This window comes from Leptopilina heterotoma, unplaced genomic scaffold (assembly GCF_015476425.1).
Source record: "Leptopilina heterotoma isolate Lh14 unplaced genomic scaffold, ASM1547642v1 Lhet_26, whole genome shotgun sequence".
Classification (NCBI taxonomy): Eukaryota; Metazoa; Arthropoda; class Insecta; order Hymenoptera; family Figitidae; genus Leptopilina; species Leptopilina heterotoma.
The window spans coordinates 1168747-1189077 of NW_025110969.1; the positions used below are offsets into that span (position 1 = coordinate 1168747).

The window sequence follows — 20331 nt, forward strand, 5'->3', positions numbered from 1 at the left end:
AAAATGTAAAAATCAATACAATTGCGAAAGAAAATTCGAATTGTAGAGAAATTGAGATTAATGTCATTTTCAAATTATTTAAATTTAAGTTTAAATTATTAAAATTTTAAATTCTATTATAAATATATTTTTTTAAGTTCAATGAAGAAAATTTTTCAATTCAAATATATTTAAATATTTTCTTTAATTTAAATGTATTTAAATATTTTTTTATTTTAAATTTATTTAATAATTTTTTAATTTAAATGTATTTAAGTATTTTTGAAACTTTTATAAACTTAAATTACATTCGTCTGTAAATAGAAAAATAGAAAAAGTAAAAAAAAAGAAATATTTAAAAGCGAAAATATAAAAATCGATGAAGAAATAAATTATTCGATTTTAAATTCTGAACAATGGGCTAAAAGTGTAGAATTTACAATATAATCATGCGCTCAATTTTTATTATTATAATTGAATCTAAAAATATTGAACGACACGTTTTAATTGAAACTAAATGCTCAGCTTAGAAATTTTAGGAAAAATTTCAATTTTCAAAGTTAGAAAAATAATTATTTTTCTAAAAAAAATTGTTATTGTAAATTAACGTAAAATTTAATTAAAAAAAAAAGAATTGTTTAATTTTTAAAAGCAGATTGCTCATTTTTAACTATATGAAATTTCATCGTGTCGTTCAGATTGTTAATTTTGTAAATACTATAGTTAATAAGTTATAAAATTTAAAACTATATTTTAACGATATTTTATATGGAGAATAGTATTTAACGATAAACGTATTATTATTTGATATATTGAATATTTACCGTTACGACCAAAGTATTTTTTGATCGTGGGAATAAAACGATTTATCGACTTAAAAAAAAAAAATATTCGTGAATGGAAAAATTTATTTTCGAAATTTTAAAATAAAATATTGCAGATTGTTACAGTGTTTTACACACGTTTTTTTTAATGTAATGTAACTGTTTTTTTTAGTTCCATTCTGTATTTAATATCAAAAATATATAACTTATTAAAATACAAAAAATATTTTGAAATTATAAACTATTTGATTTCATATTGTTTTAATAGAAAATAATGTGAAGTAAATCTATTTGTACATCTGCGATTTCGCAAGACTGAGAGATGTGGATGTGTGGTTAATTTTAAAAAAGCACTGTGTGCTTGTCATTTAGAAATTTACTCAATTTTTGAGATTGTTATTCGACTATAAGCAGATAATTAAAAAAAAAAAGAAAAAATTGCTCTTAAATAAAAATTCATCAAAAGCTCGAATGTATGAAGGATAAAATATATATATTTTAACATTCAAGACTTCGTCGTTATACATATCTGACTCTTAAGTAACATTTATAGCGTTAAATGATATGCAATTTGTTTGAATTAAAATATATATGTATATATAAAACAGTTCATTTACAGATATTTACATTTTTCAATTAAAATAAATAAATACTAAAAACAGTTTCGAAATTAAGACGATGTTAAATTTTTTTTCTCGATCTTTAGAAAAGAAAAAATTCTGAATAATCATAATCATTGGTAGATAATTAAAAAGAAAATGTGTATAACTTAAATTTTCCTAGATGTTTACATTCTATGTACATAGTCAACGATATTGCACTTTAGATGCGCATCGATATTGAAATTTTTTTCAAATAAAAATTTTCGAGACTGATTAAAATTTGTTCCTAAAATTTATATCCTATATACTCGTTTTTCATTTCCAATTTTTTCCATTTACTTTGTGGAGTTTTTCACGTGATAGTCTGTCAAAAAATAGAAGACCTGCCGCTCGTTCGATACTCTCAGGCGGTACCTATAAGAATAAAGAATTATTAGAATTTCTTTCATTAAAATAAAGAATAAAATTGTTAGTAATAATTATTAAAGTAGTATTTTTATTAATTATTAGAAAAAAGAGTAAAAGAGTATTTATTTTCTTATTTACAATTTATAAGATTTACTCTCTTGTGATGATAATGTAAAAAATTTAATTATGGTAATTGAGTTAATTAATTACACTCAAAGCTTTAAAATACGTTAATAAAAATACTTCCTGTATGAGGAAGTAATAATTATAATTCTTTTCAATTCAAAGTTAAAATTTAAAATTCAAATTCAAAATTTTAAAATTTTTAAAAATTCTAAATTGTAATTTTTTAATTATTAAGTTAAGTGGAGTAATTATTATTTTTTATTTAATTTTAATGAGCACGTACATAGTGAATTTATTGCTATTGCAATTAAAAGAGGTAATTACCTGGAAATTCTTAAGTGGCGCTTTATCGTCAATTGGTGAATTTGGCATGACAAAAGCTTCCATTTCAAGTTTATTGTCGGATGTTTCTCCAACAACCACTTTATAAAAGTGAGTCGGTACTGCAACATGATTGTTGCCAATAACTTCGTATCTAACGTATTTTTTACCATCTGCCTCCATCCTGAAAATCAAAAATTAAGTTTACTAGTTTAAAAAAAAAAATTTCATCACACACTTATACGTATATTTCATTTTGAAAAAGGGAAATTAAATTTTTTTCAAAATTAATAAATGAAAATGTGTCTTTTCAAATAAAAAAAAAAGGTGAAGAAAAATTATTCTTAACGTCACTTTCAGCAACAAAAATTTATTTATTATTCTTTTAATTTTTAATAAAACAAAAATAAATATTTCGTGAAATTATATAATACAATAAATACAATATTAAGATGCAAAAATTAAATTTTTTATTTCGTTGACCTTACACTGATTTCTAAATTCAATTATTCAAGACTTGAATAATTTTGTTAAATAAATATTCAAATACTTCTCCTTTGCTTTTCCACGAAAAATAAAATTTTAAAAATTTCAATTTAAAACCTTCTGAAATTTAATCATTTCTAAAAATTACAACCATAACCCTTCTACCATTCAATTATTTTCTACAATTTTCAACTCATCTTGATCCCTAAATCAATTATTTTTAATAATTTTCCGAAAGTTCTTTGTAAGTTCAATTATTCAAATACAAAAATTTAATTTTTAATAATAATTGTAACTAACTGTCCATACTTTTTTTAAAAAGGTTGTTAAAGTAATATTTTCAAAAAATTATAATAAAGAAATCCTTAACATTTATAATTTTTCAATTAGATGGAATGGAAAATTTCCAAACAATTGAAATTTGGTAAAACCTTTTAAAAATAATTTAATTTTTAAAAAATTATAAAAAAATAATCAAATTTTTGAAGTCGAAAAAAGTAAATTTTTAAAAATTCAAATTGACTTTCTTCGAATGTAATTCTAGGTACGAATTACTTTTTTCAAAAATATTTTAATAGATATAATTTTTAGAAACTAATTAATTTTCATTTTCAAATTTATAGATACTTGAAAAATTTTCATTAAAATTTTTGAGAATTCAATTATATTTAAAATTTGCAATTAAAATTCTTTAAAAGCTGATTTTTAAAAATTGTAATAAAATACTTGAAAAAAAATCAATTATTTTCAATTAAATTTTACAAAATTTCAATTATTCAAAAAATAATTGAATCTTAAGAAAATATAATTCATTTTTAAAAAATATTGTAATGTAGTTTTTGGAAAATAATTGTATTTCTTAAAAGAATATTTGTATAATTTAAAAAAATCTAAAATCTATTTAATTTTTACAAGAATTTTAATTAACAATTTTGAATATGATTGTTGTATCTAAAATATTTAAAATAATTCTAAAAAATTTTTAATGTTATTATGTTTTATATTTATTTGAATTTTCTAAAATATGTAATTGAAAATATTGCAAATAATTGAATTTTAAGAAATTAAAATGGAAAAATTCTAAGAATTACTTTTTCCAAAAATATTTTAATATAACTTTTAGAAGATAATTTTCATTAATTTTCACTTTTAAATTTAAACTTGTGAAGGATGGCCAAAAAAATAGACTTTAAATAAATTAACCATATAAATATATTTTTGTCAGGTACAATCTTAATCTTGTCGCTCGCACACCCGATTAGCAACTGCCCCCTTGCTTCGTCAAGACTTAGCCCCCCACAATTAATAAAGAGGGAGAGAGACATGCGCGTAAACGTTATCATTCTCACAAACTTGAAAATTTTTCATTAAAATTTTTGAGAATCCTATTATTTTAATAATTTAAAAATAAAATTCTTCAAAAGGCGATTTTTAAAAATTGTAATAAAATACTTTTAAAAAATGTTTGAAAAATTTGTCTATAATTATTTTCCACACCAGAAAAATCGAAATAAGTTGCATTTTCAGGCCTCGGATCGAATTTTAAGTGCAAAAAAAGTCGCTTTAGTCGATGTAAAATAGAAAAAAAAGTCGAAAAAATCGTTCATTTAATTCAGTGTCGTCACAAAAATGTTATTTTGTATTCTTCTAATCTTTCACTGATTTATAAATTTAATTATTTAAAACTTGAATAATTTCGTTAAATAAATATTTAAATACTTCTTGTTTGTTTTTATACGGGAATAAAATTTTTAAAATTTCTATTTAAAACCTTTTGAAATTTAATTACTTCTAAAAATTACAACTTTAATTCTCTTAAAATTCAATTATTTTCTACAATTTTTAATCAAACCTCTTCTCGAAATCAATTATTTTTAATAATTTTCCGAAAGTTCTTAAAGAATTCAATTATTTAAATAGAACTTAGAATATTTTCAGGACCTTAATTTTTGTCAAATAAATATGTTTATATTGTGACCTTAAGGCCACAATATAAACAGATTTATTATTTAAATACAAAAATTCAGTTCTTTATAATGATTCTAACTGTCCATGTTTTTTAAGTTATTAATTAATTTTCAAAAAATTATAATAAATAAATTTTTAAAATTAAGTTTTCAAAAATATTTTAAAAATAATTTATGAAAGATAATAGTTTTTCAATTATATAGAATTGAAAAATTTCCAAACAATTGAAATTTGGAAAATTCTATTAAAAAAATAATTGAATTTTTAAAGAATTTTAATTATTAATATAAACGCAATTTCTACAAAATTTTAATAAATCTAAAAAAGTCACATGTTGTTAAAATGTTAAAATTAATTGTAAAAAATTGTAATGTTATTATTTTTTGTATGTATTTGAATTTTTTGAAATTTCTATTTGAAAATATTGAAAATAATTGAATTTTATAAAATTATAATGCAAAAAATTCTAAGAATTATTTTTTTCAAAAATATTTTAATATAATTTTTTTGAAGCTAATTTTCATTAATTACCATTTTCACATTTACACTTGAAGATTTTTCATTAAAATTTTTGAGAAGTCAATAATTTTCAAAATTTACAATTAAAATTCTTTTAAAATTTATTTTCAAAAATTTTTATCAAACACTTTGAAAAAAATCAATTATTTTCAATTTAATTTTAAAAAATTTCAATTATTGAAACTCTTTTTTATTGTAAATTTTGGAAATATATTTAGTATTTAATATTTATAGAAATAGTTGAATTTTTTCGAAGAAATTATAAAAAATTTTAGGAAATAATTGAATTTTAGGAAATATTTGAAAATATTTGAATTCTTTCGAGAAATTCAATTAAATATGTTTTGAAAATAATTGAATTCCTGCAAAGAATTTTTCTATTATTATTATATATAATAATCGTCGTGATTCCAGATTTCCGGATCTCTGTCCACACTTGAAGTTAGTTATAGTTATTCTTTTGTTTTTTATACGTTTTGATAGAAAATAGAAATATACATATACATATACATACATTATAATAATCGTAAGTTTCCTTTCAGTTAGCAAATTATCTGCATTCATTTGTTTGTTTTGAAAATTTAATTTTGTGGGTTAAGTATTGGCATTTTTTATATATTTTTTAATGTCAAACTTTTTAATGTGGAAAATACTTTACTTATTAAATTGTCTCGACTCTTTGGTAAAAAATCTAAAATTATCGAAAATTATCAAAAATTCAAAAATTTGATTTTCTTAAAATTCAACATTTTTTCTTCTCTTTTATAGGATTTAGCTTCATTATTTTTGTGCTTTTGGAAAATACTTTACTTATTAAATTGTCTCGACTCTTTGGTAAAAAATCTAAAATTATCTAAAATTATCAAAAATTCAAAAATCCGAATTTCTTAAAATTCAACATTTCTTCCTCTCTTTTATAGGATTTAGCTTCATTATTTTTGTGCTTTTGAAAAAAACTTTACTTATTAAATTGTCTCGACTCTTTGGTAAAAAATCTAAAATTATCGAAAATTATCAAAAATTCAAAAATCCGAATTTCTTAAAATTCAACATTTTTTCCTCTCTTTTATAGGATTTAGCTTCATTATTTTTGTGCTTTTGGAAAATACTTTACTTATTTAATACTCTCGACTCTTTGGTAAAAAATCTAAAATTATCAAAAATTCGAAAAAATTCAAAAATTTGATTTTCTTAAAATTCAACATTTTTTCTTCTCTTTTATGGGATTTAGATTTATTATTTTTGTGCTTTTGGAAAATACTTTACTTATTTAATAGTCTCGACTCTCTGGTAAAAAATCTAAAATTATCAAAAATTCGAAAAAATTCAAAAATCCGATTTTCTTAAAATTCAACATTTTTTCTTCTCTTTTATGGGATTTAGCTTCATTATTTTTGTGCTTTTGGAAAATACTTTACTTATTAAATTGTCTCGACTCTTTGGTAAAAAATCTAAAATTAATAAAAATTATCAAATATTCAAAAATCCGAATTTCTTAAAATTAAACATTTTTTCCTCTCTTTTACAGGATTCAGCTTCATTATTTTTGTGCTTTTGGAAAATACTTTACTTATTTAATACTCTCGACTCTTTGGTAAAAAATCTAAAATTATCAAAAATTCGAAAAAATTCAAAAATTTGATTTTCTTAAAATTCAACATTTTTTCTTCTCTTTTATGGGATTTAGATTTATTATTTTTGTGCTTTTGGAAAATACTTTACTTATTAAATTATCTCGACTCTTTGGTAAAAAATGTGAAATTATCGAAAATTATCAAAAATTCAAAAATCCAAATTTCTTAAAATTCAACATTTTTTCCTCTCTTTTATAGGATTTAGCTTCATTATTTTTGTGCTTTTGGAAAATACTTTACTTATTAAATTATCTCGACTCTTTGGTAAAAAATCTAAAATTATCAAAAATTCGAAAAAATTCAAAAATCCGATTTTCTTAAAATTCAACATTTTTTTTTCTCTTTTATGGGATTTAGCTTTATTATTTTTGTGCTTTTGGAATAGTATATTGTGTGGCAAGGGCGGAAAGTTGTCAATTCCTGACCGAGTTCGAAATTTGCCGCACGAGCGAAGCGAGGGCGGCAATCGTACGAGGTCAGAATTGACATTTCCGCCCGAGTTGCACACGATATTTTTTGTCCAAATGCGCGATAAACAAGACGCATCCGTAAATTCAAAAATGAATATGCACTAATTATTAAATGTGTATGAAACATTTTTATTAAGCCTAAGGCGAGTCCAAATATTTTTGATAAATTTTACTTAAAAATGGACTCCGTTTTGATTTGAAGTAATAGAAAGTGATAATATAATAATTAGTAGTATTTATTTAATACTGCTAAAGCAGCGGGCGGAAAAGTCATTTTCCCGCCCGCTAAGGCCATGGAGGCGGGCGGAAAAGTGGGTTTTCCGCCCGCTGTTAGTAAGCGGGCGGAAAAGTAGTTTTTCCGCCCGCTGTTGGTAGTCGGGCGGCAAAAGCTTACTTTCCGCCCGCTATGCATGCACGGAAAGTCGAGTTTATCGCGCATGTAGGACAAAAAATACTTTACATATTTAATAGTCTCGACTCTTTGGTAAAAAATAAAAAATTATTAAAAATTATCAAAAATCCGAAAAATTTAATTTTTTAAAATTCAACATTTTTTTTCTCTTTTATACCATTTAGCTTTATTATTATTTGAATTTTTATTCAAGAAAAAAAATGGAAAACTGAAAAAATTTAGAATTTTTTAAAAATTACAGGCCTTTTCCATGATTTCCCTGATTTCCAGAAGCCTTTTAAAAATTCCATACCATTTCCATGATTTCCATGATTTCCTGATTTTGTAGGAACCCTGCTTTTGTCTGACTTTCTTCTAAATTATCGAATGCAGTGATTTCTGGGGTGAATTTGGTTAAGTTGTAAAATGATTAATTTCCATTTGAATTCGTTTTTTTTTTAATGTAGAAAATCTGATGTTAATTTAATTCTTTTTTCGTTATGCACGGCAAAAAATATTTAGCTGGATGAACTACAGATTTCAATTTGGTAGCGAAATTTTTCAGTGCTTCAATTAATACTTTCGTTATTCTAGAGAAACTTATCGCTATTTCAAGTAAAACTTTTTTCAGTGTGTAATAATTATTATTTCTTTAAAAAGTATTTAATTTAAAATGGCTTTATAAAATAAGCAATGCAAAAGATGACCCAGATACTAATTGTAATTGTTCTAGCCATAGTTTAAGTCTAGTAATGTAAATTCTATTTAAATTGAGACCATTGAGTGAAATTTTTTGAATTTTAGTTAGTTAAATCTCTTTGTTAGGTTATAATAATTATTTCTTTAAAATTTTTTAAATTGTTTAAAATAAGCAGACCCATACAACATTCCCGCGCGCTTGCGCGCGGATAGTTTGGCTAGTTTATAAAAATAATTGAATTCTTGCGAAGAATTTTGCCATTTATAAAAATAATTGAATTTATTCGAAATATATTAAAAATTTTTTTTAAAATTAAATTCTTTCGAGGAATTCAATTTCAATTATTTTCAAAATTTGCAATTAATATTCTTCAAATGTTGATTTTCAAAAATTTGTATAAAACACTTTAAAAAAAATCAATTATTTTCAATTAAATTTTACAAAATTTAAATACTTATTTATTGAAATCTTTTCAATTGTAAATTTCGAAAATAAGTTGCATTTTATACTAAAAATTATTGCAATATTCGGAAGAAAAGTCGAAAAAGTCGTAATATTTGAAAATAATTTGAAAGAAGTCGCATTTTTTGAAAGTAGTCGAAAAAAGTCGGAAATGTTATAATATCCGAGGCCTGCATTTTATACTAAAAAAAATATGGTATTTTGTTGTAATATTCGAAAGAAAAGTCGAAAAATAGTCGCAATTTTTGAAAATATATCGAAAATGTCGCATGTTTTAAAAATAGTCGAAAAAAGTTATAAAATACTTACTTTGGAAGATACAGAGGTCCAGTACATACGTAAACATCTTTATAAACATTCGTTAAAGATCTAACATATTTTTCTAATCGATTCCAAGAGTCTCTGTTAAATCCTCGGCCCACCTGAGGAGCCATATTTGATAAAAGAAAAGTTTCTTCTATATGCTTTTGGCAAACCTTGTGATTTCCAGCAGCTGCTAAATGCCCTCGATCGTAACCACTTCCTTTGTAATCACTATTTTCTGACCTAATAACAATAACAATATTAATAATTAATAAAATAATTTTCGAAAAATAGCAAATTTACAAAAACTGATAATATTCTTTTTACTTTTCTTTTTCTAAAATATGAATTTTAAGCATAAAATATATAATTACATGTTTAAGAATATAAAAAAAAAGTTTATCAGATTTTGCAAAACTGTTATTAAAATAAAAAGAAATAAAAAATACGTAAATTGACGTTTGAATCAGAATTTATTTTAATTTTAAATTGTTTAAAAGGATAAATTCAAATTTAAATCACCAAAAATAGAACTTGACAAAAATTAAAAATTCTAAAGAATTAAATTCAGAGATAACAAAGATTTTAATCGAAGAAAGTTTTAACAAATTAAAATTAAAAATTTTTATAAACTAAATTTTTGATTAAAAATTTTTGAAAAATTTACAAAACAGGAAAAAAAATTTTAAATCAGTGAATGAAGGTAAAAAGGTGACAGTCTGTGATTTCTGTTAATAAAATAAAAAAATAACAATTAAGTAATTCAACATCAGAAAATTGAAGAGTAAATAAATAAAATGATAAAATACCTGAAAAATGGATGAATACTTTTATCAATAGTGAATTCGCATTTTGAACGGTCTACAGTATTTTTTAAATGTATTTTCTCCTTTGTTAAGTGTTCAAAGACCCAATGAGCAACTCTGTTTCGTCTATCATAAGAAAGAACGTAATCCTCAAAGGATCTGACATTATCCAGACTAGGAAACCCATACTTCATAATCTAAATTAAAACATAAGTTTTTATTAAATTTATCATTTTAATTATTTAATAAACAGTAACAGTAATTTTACAGAACTATTTAGTACGTAAGGGCATTTTTTCGTTTTTGTAAATATTTTTAAATCATTGAAATTCATTTTTGATTCATAAAATCAAAAAGTGGCTTCAAAATAAAGAAAAATACATTTTCTCGTTATTTTCTAAACTCCTGTCTACTGTACTTAAAATTGCAACAATATTATTATTATTTTTGGAACATTACAATATTGTGGCAAAGTTGTCATCAATATTACAGCAACAAGTTTATATGCTTTTTGGAGTATAAAGTATAATAACACTAATTTTATCCACAATGAGAAAACAAAGTAGAATTGGTGCAAAGAAAAAGAAGAAAATCTTAATTGTAAAATTAAGAAAAACGAGAAAAACGATAAAGACAGATATAAATAGAGAATATAAGGTTATGTGAATATAATCTCTGTAAAAAACTTACTTCAGTTACTCTTGATCCTGGTACAGATAATTTAGCACCCATATTTGCCTGATTATTATTTGGCACTATCGGCGTAGCTGCCGATACTGTGCCGAAAATCGGCAAACAGGGTTTATTCTTTATGTTTACATTCGAAAACAATCCACCAACTCTTTTGTCATCTTTTTCATCATTCAATCTTTCGAAATGTTTTCCCGCAAACCATCCTCCTAACCCCACTCCTGTTAGTGAACCAATTTGCAAAAATACTTTCCCCACACGTACCATTATATATTTTGTTTTTCTTAAAATATAAAGCAACAAATTTATATCAATTTCGTAATTTCTACTGTGTTTAGCATAAGAAAGAAACAACAACCTCGTGTGCACTTTACAACGCAACACACGTAGCAGACGACAAATATGACGTCATGAGAAAATATCGTCTGCTAGTCACGTGACTCATGGGATTTAATTTCAAAAATGTTGATCAATTTTTTTTAATTAAAATAATTTATTTTATTAATTTTAATGTTTTATTCGTGTGGCAAAATAAAGATAGAAGTTGAATATATTTTCTAAAACGTATTTGAATTTTCTACGCAGTTTTTCTAAACAATTTGGCCTTTCTCCAAACATTTATCTCTTTTTCTCCTTGGTATAAAAAAAATAAAATGATTTTGTATAAACAATTAAATTAATTCTTTCGGGATTTTTCTTCTAAATTTTTTTTTACTTTTTTCATATTTTAATTACAATTAAATTAAATATATTTTCAAATTCTACTATTTATTATTGTTATTATTATTATTATTATTATTATTATTATTATTTCATATTCAAATAAAAATTAAAAATATATAATTATTAATTAATTATAATAATTATTAAAATTGACAGAATTCAATTATTTTCAATACACTTTCAAAAAAATTTGTCAAAGGAATTCAATTATTTTCGAAAATTTTAATTAAATCCTTAACAAGACTTCAATTATTTTTATAATAATTATTAAAATTCTTTACAGAAGTTCAATTATTTTTAATACAATTTCAAAAAAATTTGTCCAAAGAATTCAATTATTTAAAAAAAATTTTGATTAAATTCTTCATGAGAATCGAAATTTTTTCAATACAATTTTAAATATATATTCCTTGAAAAAAATCAATTATTTAAAAACATTTTTATTAAATCACTAACAAGAGTTCAATTATTTTCAGTTCAATTTGAATAAAATGTCTCAAAAGAATTCAATTATTTTAAAAATTTGATAAAATTGTTCTGACAAATTCAATTATTCTCAAACATTTTGTTTAAATTCTTTATGAGAATTTAAATTTGTTGCAATATAATTTCAATTAGTTCCTCGAAAAAATTCAGTTATTTTCGAAAATTTAAATTGAATTCAATTATTTCCAATTATTAAAAATTTGGTAAAATTCTTCTCCAAAATCCAATTATTTTGAAAAATTTTGATTAAATTCTTTATGAGAATTGATATTTTTTCAATACAATTTTAACTAAATTCCTCGAAAAAATTCAATTACTTTGAAAATTTTTATTAAATTCGTTACGAGAATTAAAATATTTTCATAATAATTATTAAAATTCTTTACAGAAGTTCAATTATTTTTAATACAATTTCAATTAAATTTCTCAAAAAAATCCAATTATTTTTAAAAGTTTCATAAAAATTTCTCAAAAATTCAATTATTTTGAAAAATTTTATTCAATTTATTACGAGAATTGAAATATTTTCAATACAATTTTCACTGAATTCCTGGAAAAATTTCAATTAATTATGAAAATTTTAATAAAACTCTTAACAAGATTTCAATTATTTTAATAATATTATTAAAATTCTTTACAGAAGTTCAATTATTTTTAATACAATTTCAATTAAATTTCTCAAAAAAATCCAATTATTTTTAAAAGTTTCATAAAAATTTCTCAAAAATTCAATTATTTTGAAAAATTTTATTCAATTTATTACGAGAATTGAAATATTTTCAATACAATTTTCACTGAATTCCTGGAAAAATTTCAATTAATTATGAAAATTTTAATAAAACTCTTAACAAGATTTCAATTATTTTAATAATATTATTAAAATTCTTTACAGAAGTTAAATTATTATTTATTTTCGCTTGCGTTTCGAGTTGGCACCAATTCATCTTCACAGCTAGAAATTAAAATATAGAAATTATAGAAATTTATAAAAAATTATATATTTTTAGAAAATTATAGAAAATTATAAAAATATAGAAATATTTCTACTATTTAATTTAATCAATTGCCAACACAAACTTTTAACAAAATGATTTTTCGAAAAATAGATTTTAGAAATCTTTTCTTAAGTGAAAAATTAATTAAAATCAATTATTCTTTAAATTATAAATAAATTATGATTTCCATAAATTTTAATTATTAATTCATTTGAATTAAGTTAAACGTTTTAATAAAAAAATAATAGAAAACGTTACAAAAATTTTATAAATACAATACAAAACTATTTAATGAAAATATACATCTGCAAATACAATTTAAAATCGACTTTAACGTTTGTGAAATGAGTTCTTAAGCGTTTCTGGTTCACTTTGTATAATAATGACATTTAACATACTCTTTCAACATTATTTTTTAAATAATCGAAAACTAATTAAATATAACGATAATTATTTATCTATTTATTTTTTTTGAAAACGAAGTAACCTTAAATTTATCAGGTCAATTTCACGTCTCCTCGTCAGAATCTTCGGCTAGGACTTTATCATGGCCAGGTAACATTCTCGGGTCGAAAGTTGCTTTAAAGCATTTTTGGAAAATTAAACGCGCCTTCTTCGATGGCTGTCGTGGTGGCGAGCATGGAATAATTTCATCATCATTCCTCTGATTACTTCCACCAGGATTGGATTTTCTTCTTGGTACCGGTGGAAAGAGGGTTTGCAATGCACTGTTCGTTTTCTTCAATACTGTACTTGAGGTTGGCGATGGTGTTGATGATGCTGATGATGGAATTCTTTGTGGTAATCGATTCGAGTGATTTTCGTTTAATATTGCTGGTTCAGACATCATCGAGACGGAGCTCATTGACATTATATCCTCTTCGGTTGTATTTTTATTTTGACTAGTGCGCTTTGAAGTTTGATAATTTTTTTCATTAATTGCCTTTGTTTTCGACACTTTCGAAACGGACTTTGATGTTTTGCTCGGCGCTTTTTTGGCTGGTGCTTTCTTTTTAACAGATGAATTCACTTTTGGAGTTGGAATCGACTGACTTTCGGTGTCGGGATGAAGAGTCGAGAGAACAAGATTCGCTTCAAACGATGGATTTTTTAGAACAAACACTACGGGTCTAAAAAAGTGAAAAGTTATCAAATATTATTTAATAACGTTAAAGAATATTGATATTATTAATTAAAAAATAAGGAAATAAAATTTTACTTTACAGTGTTGCCACAAAAATTTAAATTTTTTCCCCTAATTTCCAGATAGAATTTTGACTAAAATTCTTCTTTAAATCAATTATTTTTAATAATTTCTGAAAAAGTTCTTCTTTGAGAATTTTTAAATCCATTTGTTTACAATTGAATTTTACGAAATCTCGATTAGTCGGAAATTCTTCAATTTATATTAGAAAATAAAAACTTGAAATAATTTCAACAAAAATTCAATTTAACTTTTTCAAACAAATTAATTCTACAGAATTGTTAGTTAAAAGTATGAAAAATACAGATTTTCAAAGATTTTATTTTTAAACTTTTTCAAAATTCACGCTAAAAAGCTAATATTCAATTATTATCTACGATTTTAACTAAAATTCATTTCTTAATATCAATTTCTATTAAAAATCTACGAGAATTTAATTATTTAAATACAAAAATAAATATTTATTGAATAGTGGATTGTTTCTAAAAATTGAATTTATACCAAGAATTTTATCAACAAATTTTTAAATAATTGAATTCTTTTGACGAATTTTAATGAAAATTTTAAGAATAATTATATTTTTCGAGAAATTCGATTAAAATTAAATGTTTGCGTAGAATTTTATCAACATATTTTTTAAATTCTAGAATTCGTTTGGAAAATTTTATTAAAATAATGGTTATTGAAAGTCATTGAATTGAGACAAATTTTGTAAATAATTGAATTTTGGCGAAAAATTTTATCTTGAGGATTTTCTTATCAATTTTTGAAAATAATTGGATTTCTGTGGGAAAAATTTTATTAATTTAAAAAATTATTTAATTCTTGTGATGAATATTGTTATTTTTAAAAATTATTGAATTTCGCAAAAAAAATTTATTAAAAATCCTAAAAACAATTGAATTTCTGGGAACAATTTTGATATTTATCAAGATAATTGAATTCTTTCAAAGAATTGTTTTAAAATTTTTGAAATAATATAAAATAGTCAATAAAAGATTCAAATAAAATAGTTGATATTGAAAATCACAGAATTGAAAACAATTTTGGAAAATAATTGAAATTTTGCAAAGAATTTTATTAAAATTTTTGAAAATAATTGAATTGCGGAGATGAATTTTATTAGTTATGAAAATAATTGAATTATTGCGGAGAAATTTATTAAAAAAAATTTAAATAATTGAATTCTTGTGAAATTTTTATTATTAATGAAAATAATTAAATGCTTGCGTAGAATTTCATTAAATTTTTTTTTTTAAATTGAATTTTTTGGGAAATTTTTTTTTTAAAACTGTGAATATTGAAAATCATTGAATTAAGGAAAATTTTTGATAATAATTGAAATTTTGACAAGAATTTTATTATTTTTGAAAACAATTTAATTTTGTAGAAGAATTTTATTATTTATAAAAATAATTGAATTCTTTTGAGAAATTTTATTGAAATGGTATTGAAAATAATTGAACTCCTGTAAAGGATTTTTGTTTAATTTTATTTAATTTGTCCCCTGACAAATTTTACATTCCCTAACTTCCCCTGACCTGTGGCAACCCTGCTTTAGCTTAAAATTTAAGTATAGTTTAAAATAAAATTAAATAATTTAGAATCGTGTTCAATTTTAATTTAAAAAAATTATCCTTAAGTTTTGAACGTTCAAATAAACGAAATATTTTGTATTAAAAATATTTCCATAAGTCACTAATTGCAATACAAATTTAAATCTTAAATTTTACGTTCATAAACTTTATATAAGAAATTTTTTTATAGTGACGCAAAATTTTTGTAAAAAAAATTTAATTTGAAGAAAAAATATAAAAATTTTGTTTATTTCAACGTTCAAAACTTTAAGGAGAAATTTAAAATTCAAAGAAGTAAAAGTAACAAAATTATTTTACCTTCCGGCGTCCTCGAAATTAATGCTTATTGGTAAATTGACTATTTCAGCGAAACTTAAAATTGCTCTTAATTCTTTTAAACAAAATGTCACATTCGCATTTGAACCTATGGTGTACTGTTCGAATTCTCCAACAGCAAGAGCAATTTGCGTTCGGGTACCATGCGATAAACCTGCAAACGGAATTAATAGTAAAACACTTTTAGAATACAATAAACTATACAAATTTATTGGGATACAATAAAAATAATTGTTATTTCATGTCTCGGATTAACTTTAAGTTTAAGGAGCAAAAAAAGTCGTTTTAGTTGATTTAAAGGAAAAAAAAGCGAAAAACCCGTTTATTTTTATCCAGAAATGTCACAAAAATTTAATTTTCTATTTATCTGACTTTTCTCTGATATTCAGAAAAATTTGTAACTTTTTCGCTTATCGCAATAATTTGTTACACTATGTAAATCGAGATTATTTGCATTTTATACTAAAAATATGTGGAAGAGAAATCGAATTTTATGAAAATTAGTCGTTAAATTCGCATTTCTCAAAAATAATTGAAAAAATTAAAAAAGAATACTATTCGAGGTTACTTATTAACTACTGTTTAACTACTTATTAATTTTTAACGATAAACATTCAAAATACTTACTAGAAGATTCATCTACGTAATTTCTTATCAAAACTTTATGTGGAGTGACTTCTAACGTTATTTCAATCAAGTTTTGCGGAAAATTTTGAGTAACGTCCAAAAGAACTTTCGCCTGTGCTAATAATTGATTTGGAAGTCCATCCTTTTTGTACGCTGCCTAAAAAAATAAAATAACAAAGTTTATTGATTTTATTGATATTTAGTTTGATAATTCAATATGGATTTTTTTTTATTAATGAGAGAAGAAAGTATATTTAAAGGTGAATAAAATATCTCACCTTAATAGTTTCACAATCAAGTATCGGCAGTCGATGGGTTTTAATAATGCTGTTTTTATACTTCAAAATAAAATATATTTTCGATGCATTTGGTTCCAGTTTTATATGGCAAGTTTCTAGAACTTTATCCATTAGATGAGGTGCTTTGAAAACACCTAAGGCACACTGAAAAAAATTTTTACTTCAGTTTTCTAAAAGTAAGAAGCAATAAGAAAATAAATAATTTGTCTCTATTTTAAAAATTAAATTAATTATAAATATAATTAATGAGCCGAAAGTTATGAACGTTCTAATGAACGAAATTCATTTATTTCTTCTGAAATTAAATTGTCATTACACAAATTTTGCCTTATAAAAAAGGTAATTATAAAGTTTCTAAAATTTACGATTTTAATTTTTATTGCAATCACTTGTTTTACCAGGATTGCAACAAAAATTTAATTAATTTTAATTAATTTAATTTAATTATTATTATCATTATTAAATATAAAATCATTATTATTGTTTCATAGGAATTAAGATTTTAAAAAATTTCAATTTAAAACCAAATAAAACTCAATTATTTATAAAAAATCTTTTTAGATAGTTTCAATCAATAGTTTTATTTAAAATAAATATTTATTCATTATTATTTTTCAATAGGATTTTTTTAATTTCTAAAATAGTTTTCAAAAATTACAAATTCAAACATTTTTCAAATTTAACAAAACTTATAATAATTAAAGTTGACCGAGTCAAAATAATTATTTTATATTATAAGAATAATTGTTACTGTAACTTTTTCAAAATTATTTTCATTTCAATTCAATTATTTTTTTCTATAATTTTTAACTAAAATTCTTCTTATTAAATCAATTATTTTTAGTAATTTTTGAAAAAGTTCTTTAAGAATTTCGAAATCCATTTATTTACAATTCAATTTTACAAAATTTCGATTATACGGAAATTCTTTAATTAAATACTATATTAGAAAATAAAAACTTGAACTAATTTTAAAAGAAATTCAATTAAAATTTTTCAAAGAAATTAATTATTGTTAGTTCAAAGTATGGAAAATTCAAATTTTCAATGATTTTTATTTGAAATTTTTTCAAAATTCAATTATTTCTAAAAATTCATGCAATAATGCTTTTAATATTCAATTATTATCTAAAATTTTTAACTAAAATTCATTTTTTAATGAATTTTTAACAAAAAATTTTTTATGTGAATTCAATTATTTAAATAAGTACAAAAACAAATATTTCATTAAATAATTAAAAAAATTAATTCTTAAAATTGACTTCTGATAAATAATTTTAACAATAAATTTTTAAATAATTGAATTCTTTTGACGAAATTAAATAGAATTTTTCAGAGAATAATTGCATTTTTCGAAGATTTTGATCAAAATTGTGTTAAAAATAATTGAAATTGTGCGATGAATTGTATTATTTATGAAAATATGTAATTAAATCTTTGTAATTTAATTATTGCAAAGAAATTTATAAAAAAATTAATAAATAATTGAATTCCTGGGAAAATTTTGATTATTTATGAAAATAATTGAATTTCGTAGAAGAATTTTATTATTTTTAAAAATAATTAAAATTTTGACGATAAATTTTTTAAATTCTTCAACATAATTGAATTTATAGGAAGAATTTTATTACTTTTGAAAGTAATAATTGAATTATCTGCAATAATTTGTAACTTCTCAAAAATTCAATTATTTTTTAGTGTTTTTAATAAAAATTTTTTTAAAATAGTAGATATTAAAATTCATCGAATTAAGGAATATTTTTGTAAATTTAACTATATTTAAAAAAAATATTTTATTATTTATTAAAATAATTGATTTAATGGGAAGAAATTTTTTAAAAATTTGTAAATAATTAAATTATTGCAAAAAATTTTATTATTTATGAAAATAATTGAATCCATGTAAAAGAATTTATAATTTATGAAAAAAATTGAATTATTGCTAAGAAATTTATTATTTATGAAAATAATTGAATTATTGCTAAGAAATTTATAAAAAATTTGTTTTTTTAAATAATTGAATTCCTGTGAAATTTTTATTATTTATAAAAATAATTCAATGTTTGCGTAAAATTGAATCAATTTTTTTTAAATAATTTAATTCATTTGAAAAACTTTATTGAAGTCGTAGATATTGAAAATAATTGACACTTTGCCAAGAATTTAATTATTTATGAAAATAATTGAATTTCGGAGAAGAATTTTATTATTTATAAAAATAATTGAAATTTTGATGACAGAATATTTAAAAATTTTTGAACATAATTAAATTTTTATAAAGAAGTTTATTTCTTTTGAAAAGAATTGAATTTCTGCAATAATTTTTAAAAACTTCAAAAATGCTTTTTTTTAGTGTTTTTAACTAAAATTCTTCTATAAATCCATTAGTTTTGATAATTAATTAAATATATATTTAAAAAATTAACTAATTTCAGAAGAATATAGAAATAGAAAGAATTGATGGTGTTTGTATAATTAATTATAAATTTATACAACCAAATTGATTAATTAATGTTATTCCAATTAAATGATAAATTTAAACTACCAAATTGATTAATTAATCTTATACCAATTAAATTTTATTTAATTATAAATGAATACTACTAAATTATAATCCTTAAATTAAATTTCACATTAAAATAATTGTTAATTTCAGTATTTTAAACTTTCACTTACCCTCATCGAAATTTTACATTTTAATGCATCGTCGTCCTTGAGATCTCCAAAAGAGTAATACGAAAAATAATTTTTAAACATTGTAAAATTCACATAAGCAGAATTTGACATACTAACTGCTCGAAAGGAAATTGAATCTTCTTGTGGTTGTACATACATTTCATCTCCGATTTTCCCAAGAGCATTAATCGCTTTTGCTAATACTGTAAAAATAGCCAAAAAAAATATACCAAAATTACAAGAATAGTTTAGGATTTTCAAATTAAAAAATAGCAGAAAATTTACAATATTGTTTATGCAAAAGACCCTCTTTAAAGAAAGTGGACTGTTTTAAAAATATTAAAACTAAATTCTAGTATTTGAACTTTACGGTTAATAGAACTTTTCAATCTTTCTAATTATGATACAAATTAAATTGTTGTTAGATTATAAATAAGATATATTTTTTTATATGAAATAAAAATAAACATCAATTTCGGAATGTTGAACATAACCTATACAAACAAGAAATTATGAATTTAAACTTACTTTTTATGTTTGATCCAGAAATGATGCACTTCATGATGAAAGCTATTTGTCCTCTCAATAAACTTTTGTTATCTATGAGAATTTCTAGTAAGTATATTTAACATTTCACTAACTTTTATTTATTTAAACATTTCTCTTGACATTTTCCCGCAAACGCCGCAAAAACCGAATGAACAGAAAAATTGAGAAAG

The 20331-nt window shown here is 21.6% G+C and overlaps 1 protein-coding gene across 1 annotated transcript; it reads right to left on the reverse strand.

Annotated features, from left to right (window-relative positions):
* Window positions 1–1275: 1275 nt before the first annotated feature.
* Window positions 1276–20324, reverse strand: LOC122503350. The gene is made up of 11 exons (XM_043613854.1): window positions 20141–20324; window positions 19613–19815; window positions 16916–17080; window positions 16638–16794; window positions 15993–16164; window positions 13405–14023; window positions 10690–11088; window positions 10003–10196; window positions 9200–9436; window positions 2264–2444; window positions 1276–1819 (listed from the first exon to the last, which is right to left on the reverse strand). Exons 1-11 carry the CDS (start codon window positions 20172–20174, stop codon window positions 1721–1723), a joined length of 2460 nt encoding a protein of 819 aa, XP_043469789.1. The 5' UTR covers window positions 20175–20324; the 3' UTR covers window positions 1276–1720.
* Window positions 20325–20331: the final 7 nt, after the last annotated feature.

What these genes read in the sequence shown, in the direction of transcription:
- LOC122503350 (XM_043613854.1), bottom strand. Translation starts at nt 20,174, where the DNA reads ATGAAGTGCATCATTTCTGGATCAAACATAAAAA. An exon ending in AATGTAAAATTTCGATGAGG is followed by an intron (nt 17,081 to 19,612) that starts GTAAGTGAAAGT and finishes AATTTTTTTCAG; the next exon opens with TGTGCCTTAGGTGTTTTCAA. An exon ending in CGCCACTTAAGAATTTCCAG is followed by an intron (nt 1,820 to 2,263) that starts GTAATTACCTCT and finishes TTATTCTTATAG; the next exon opens with GTACCGCCTGAGAGTATCGA.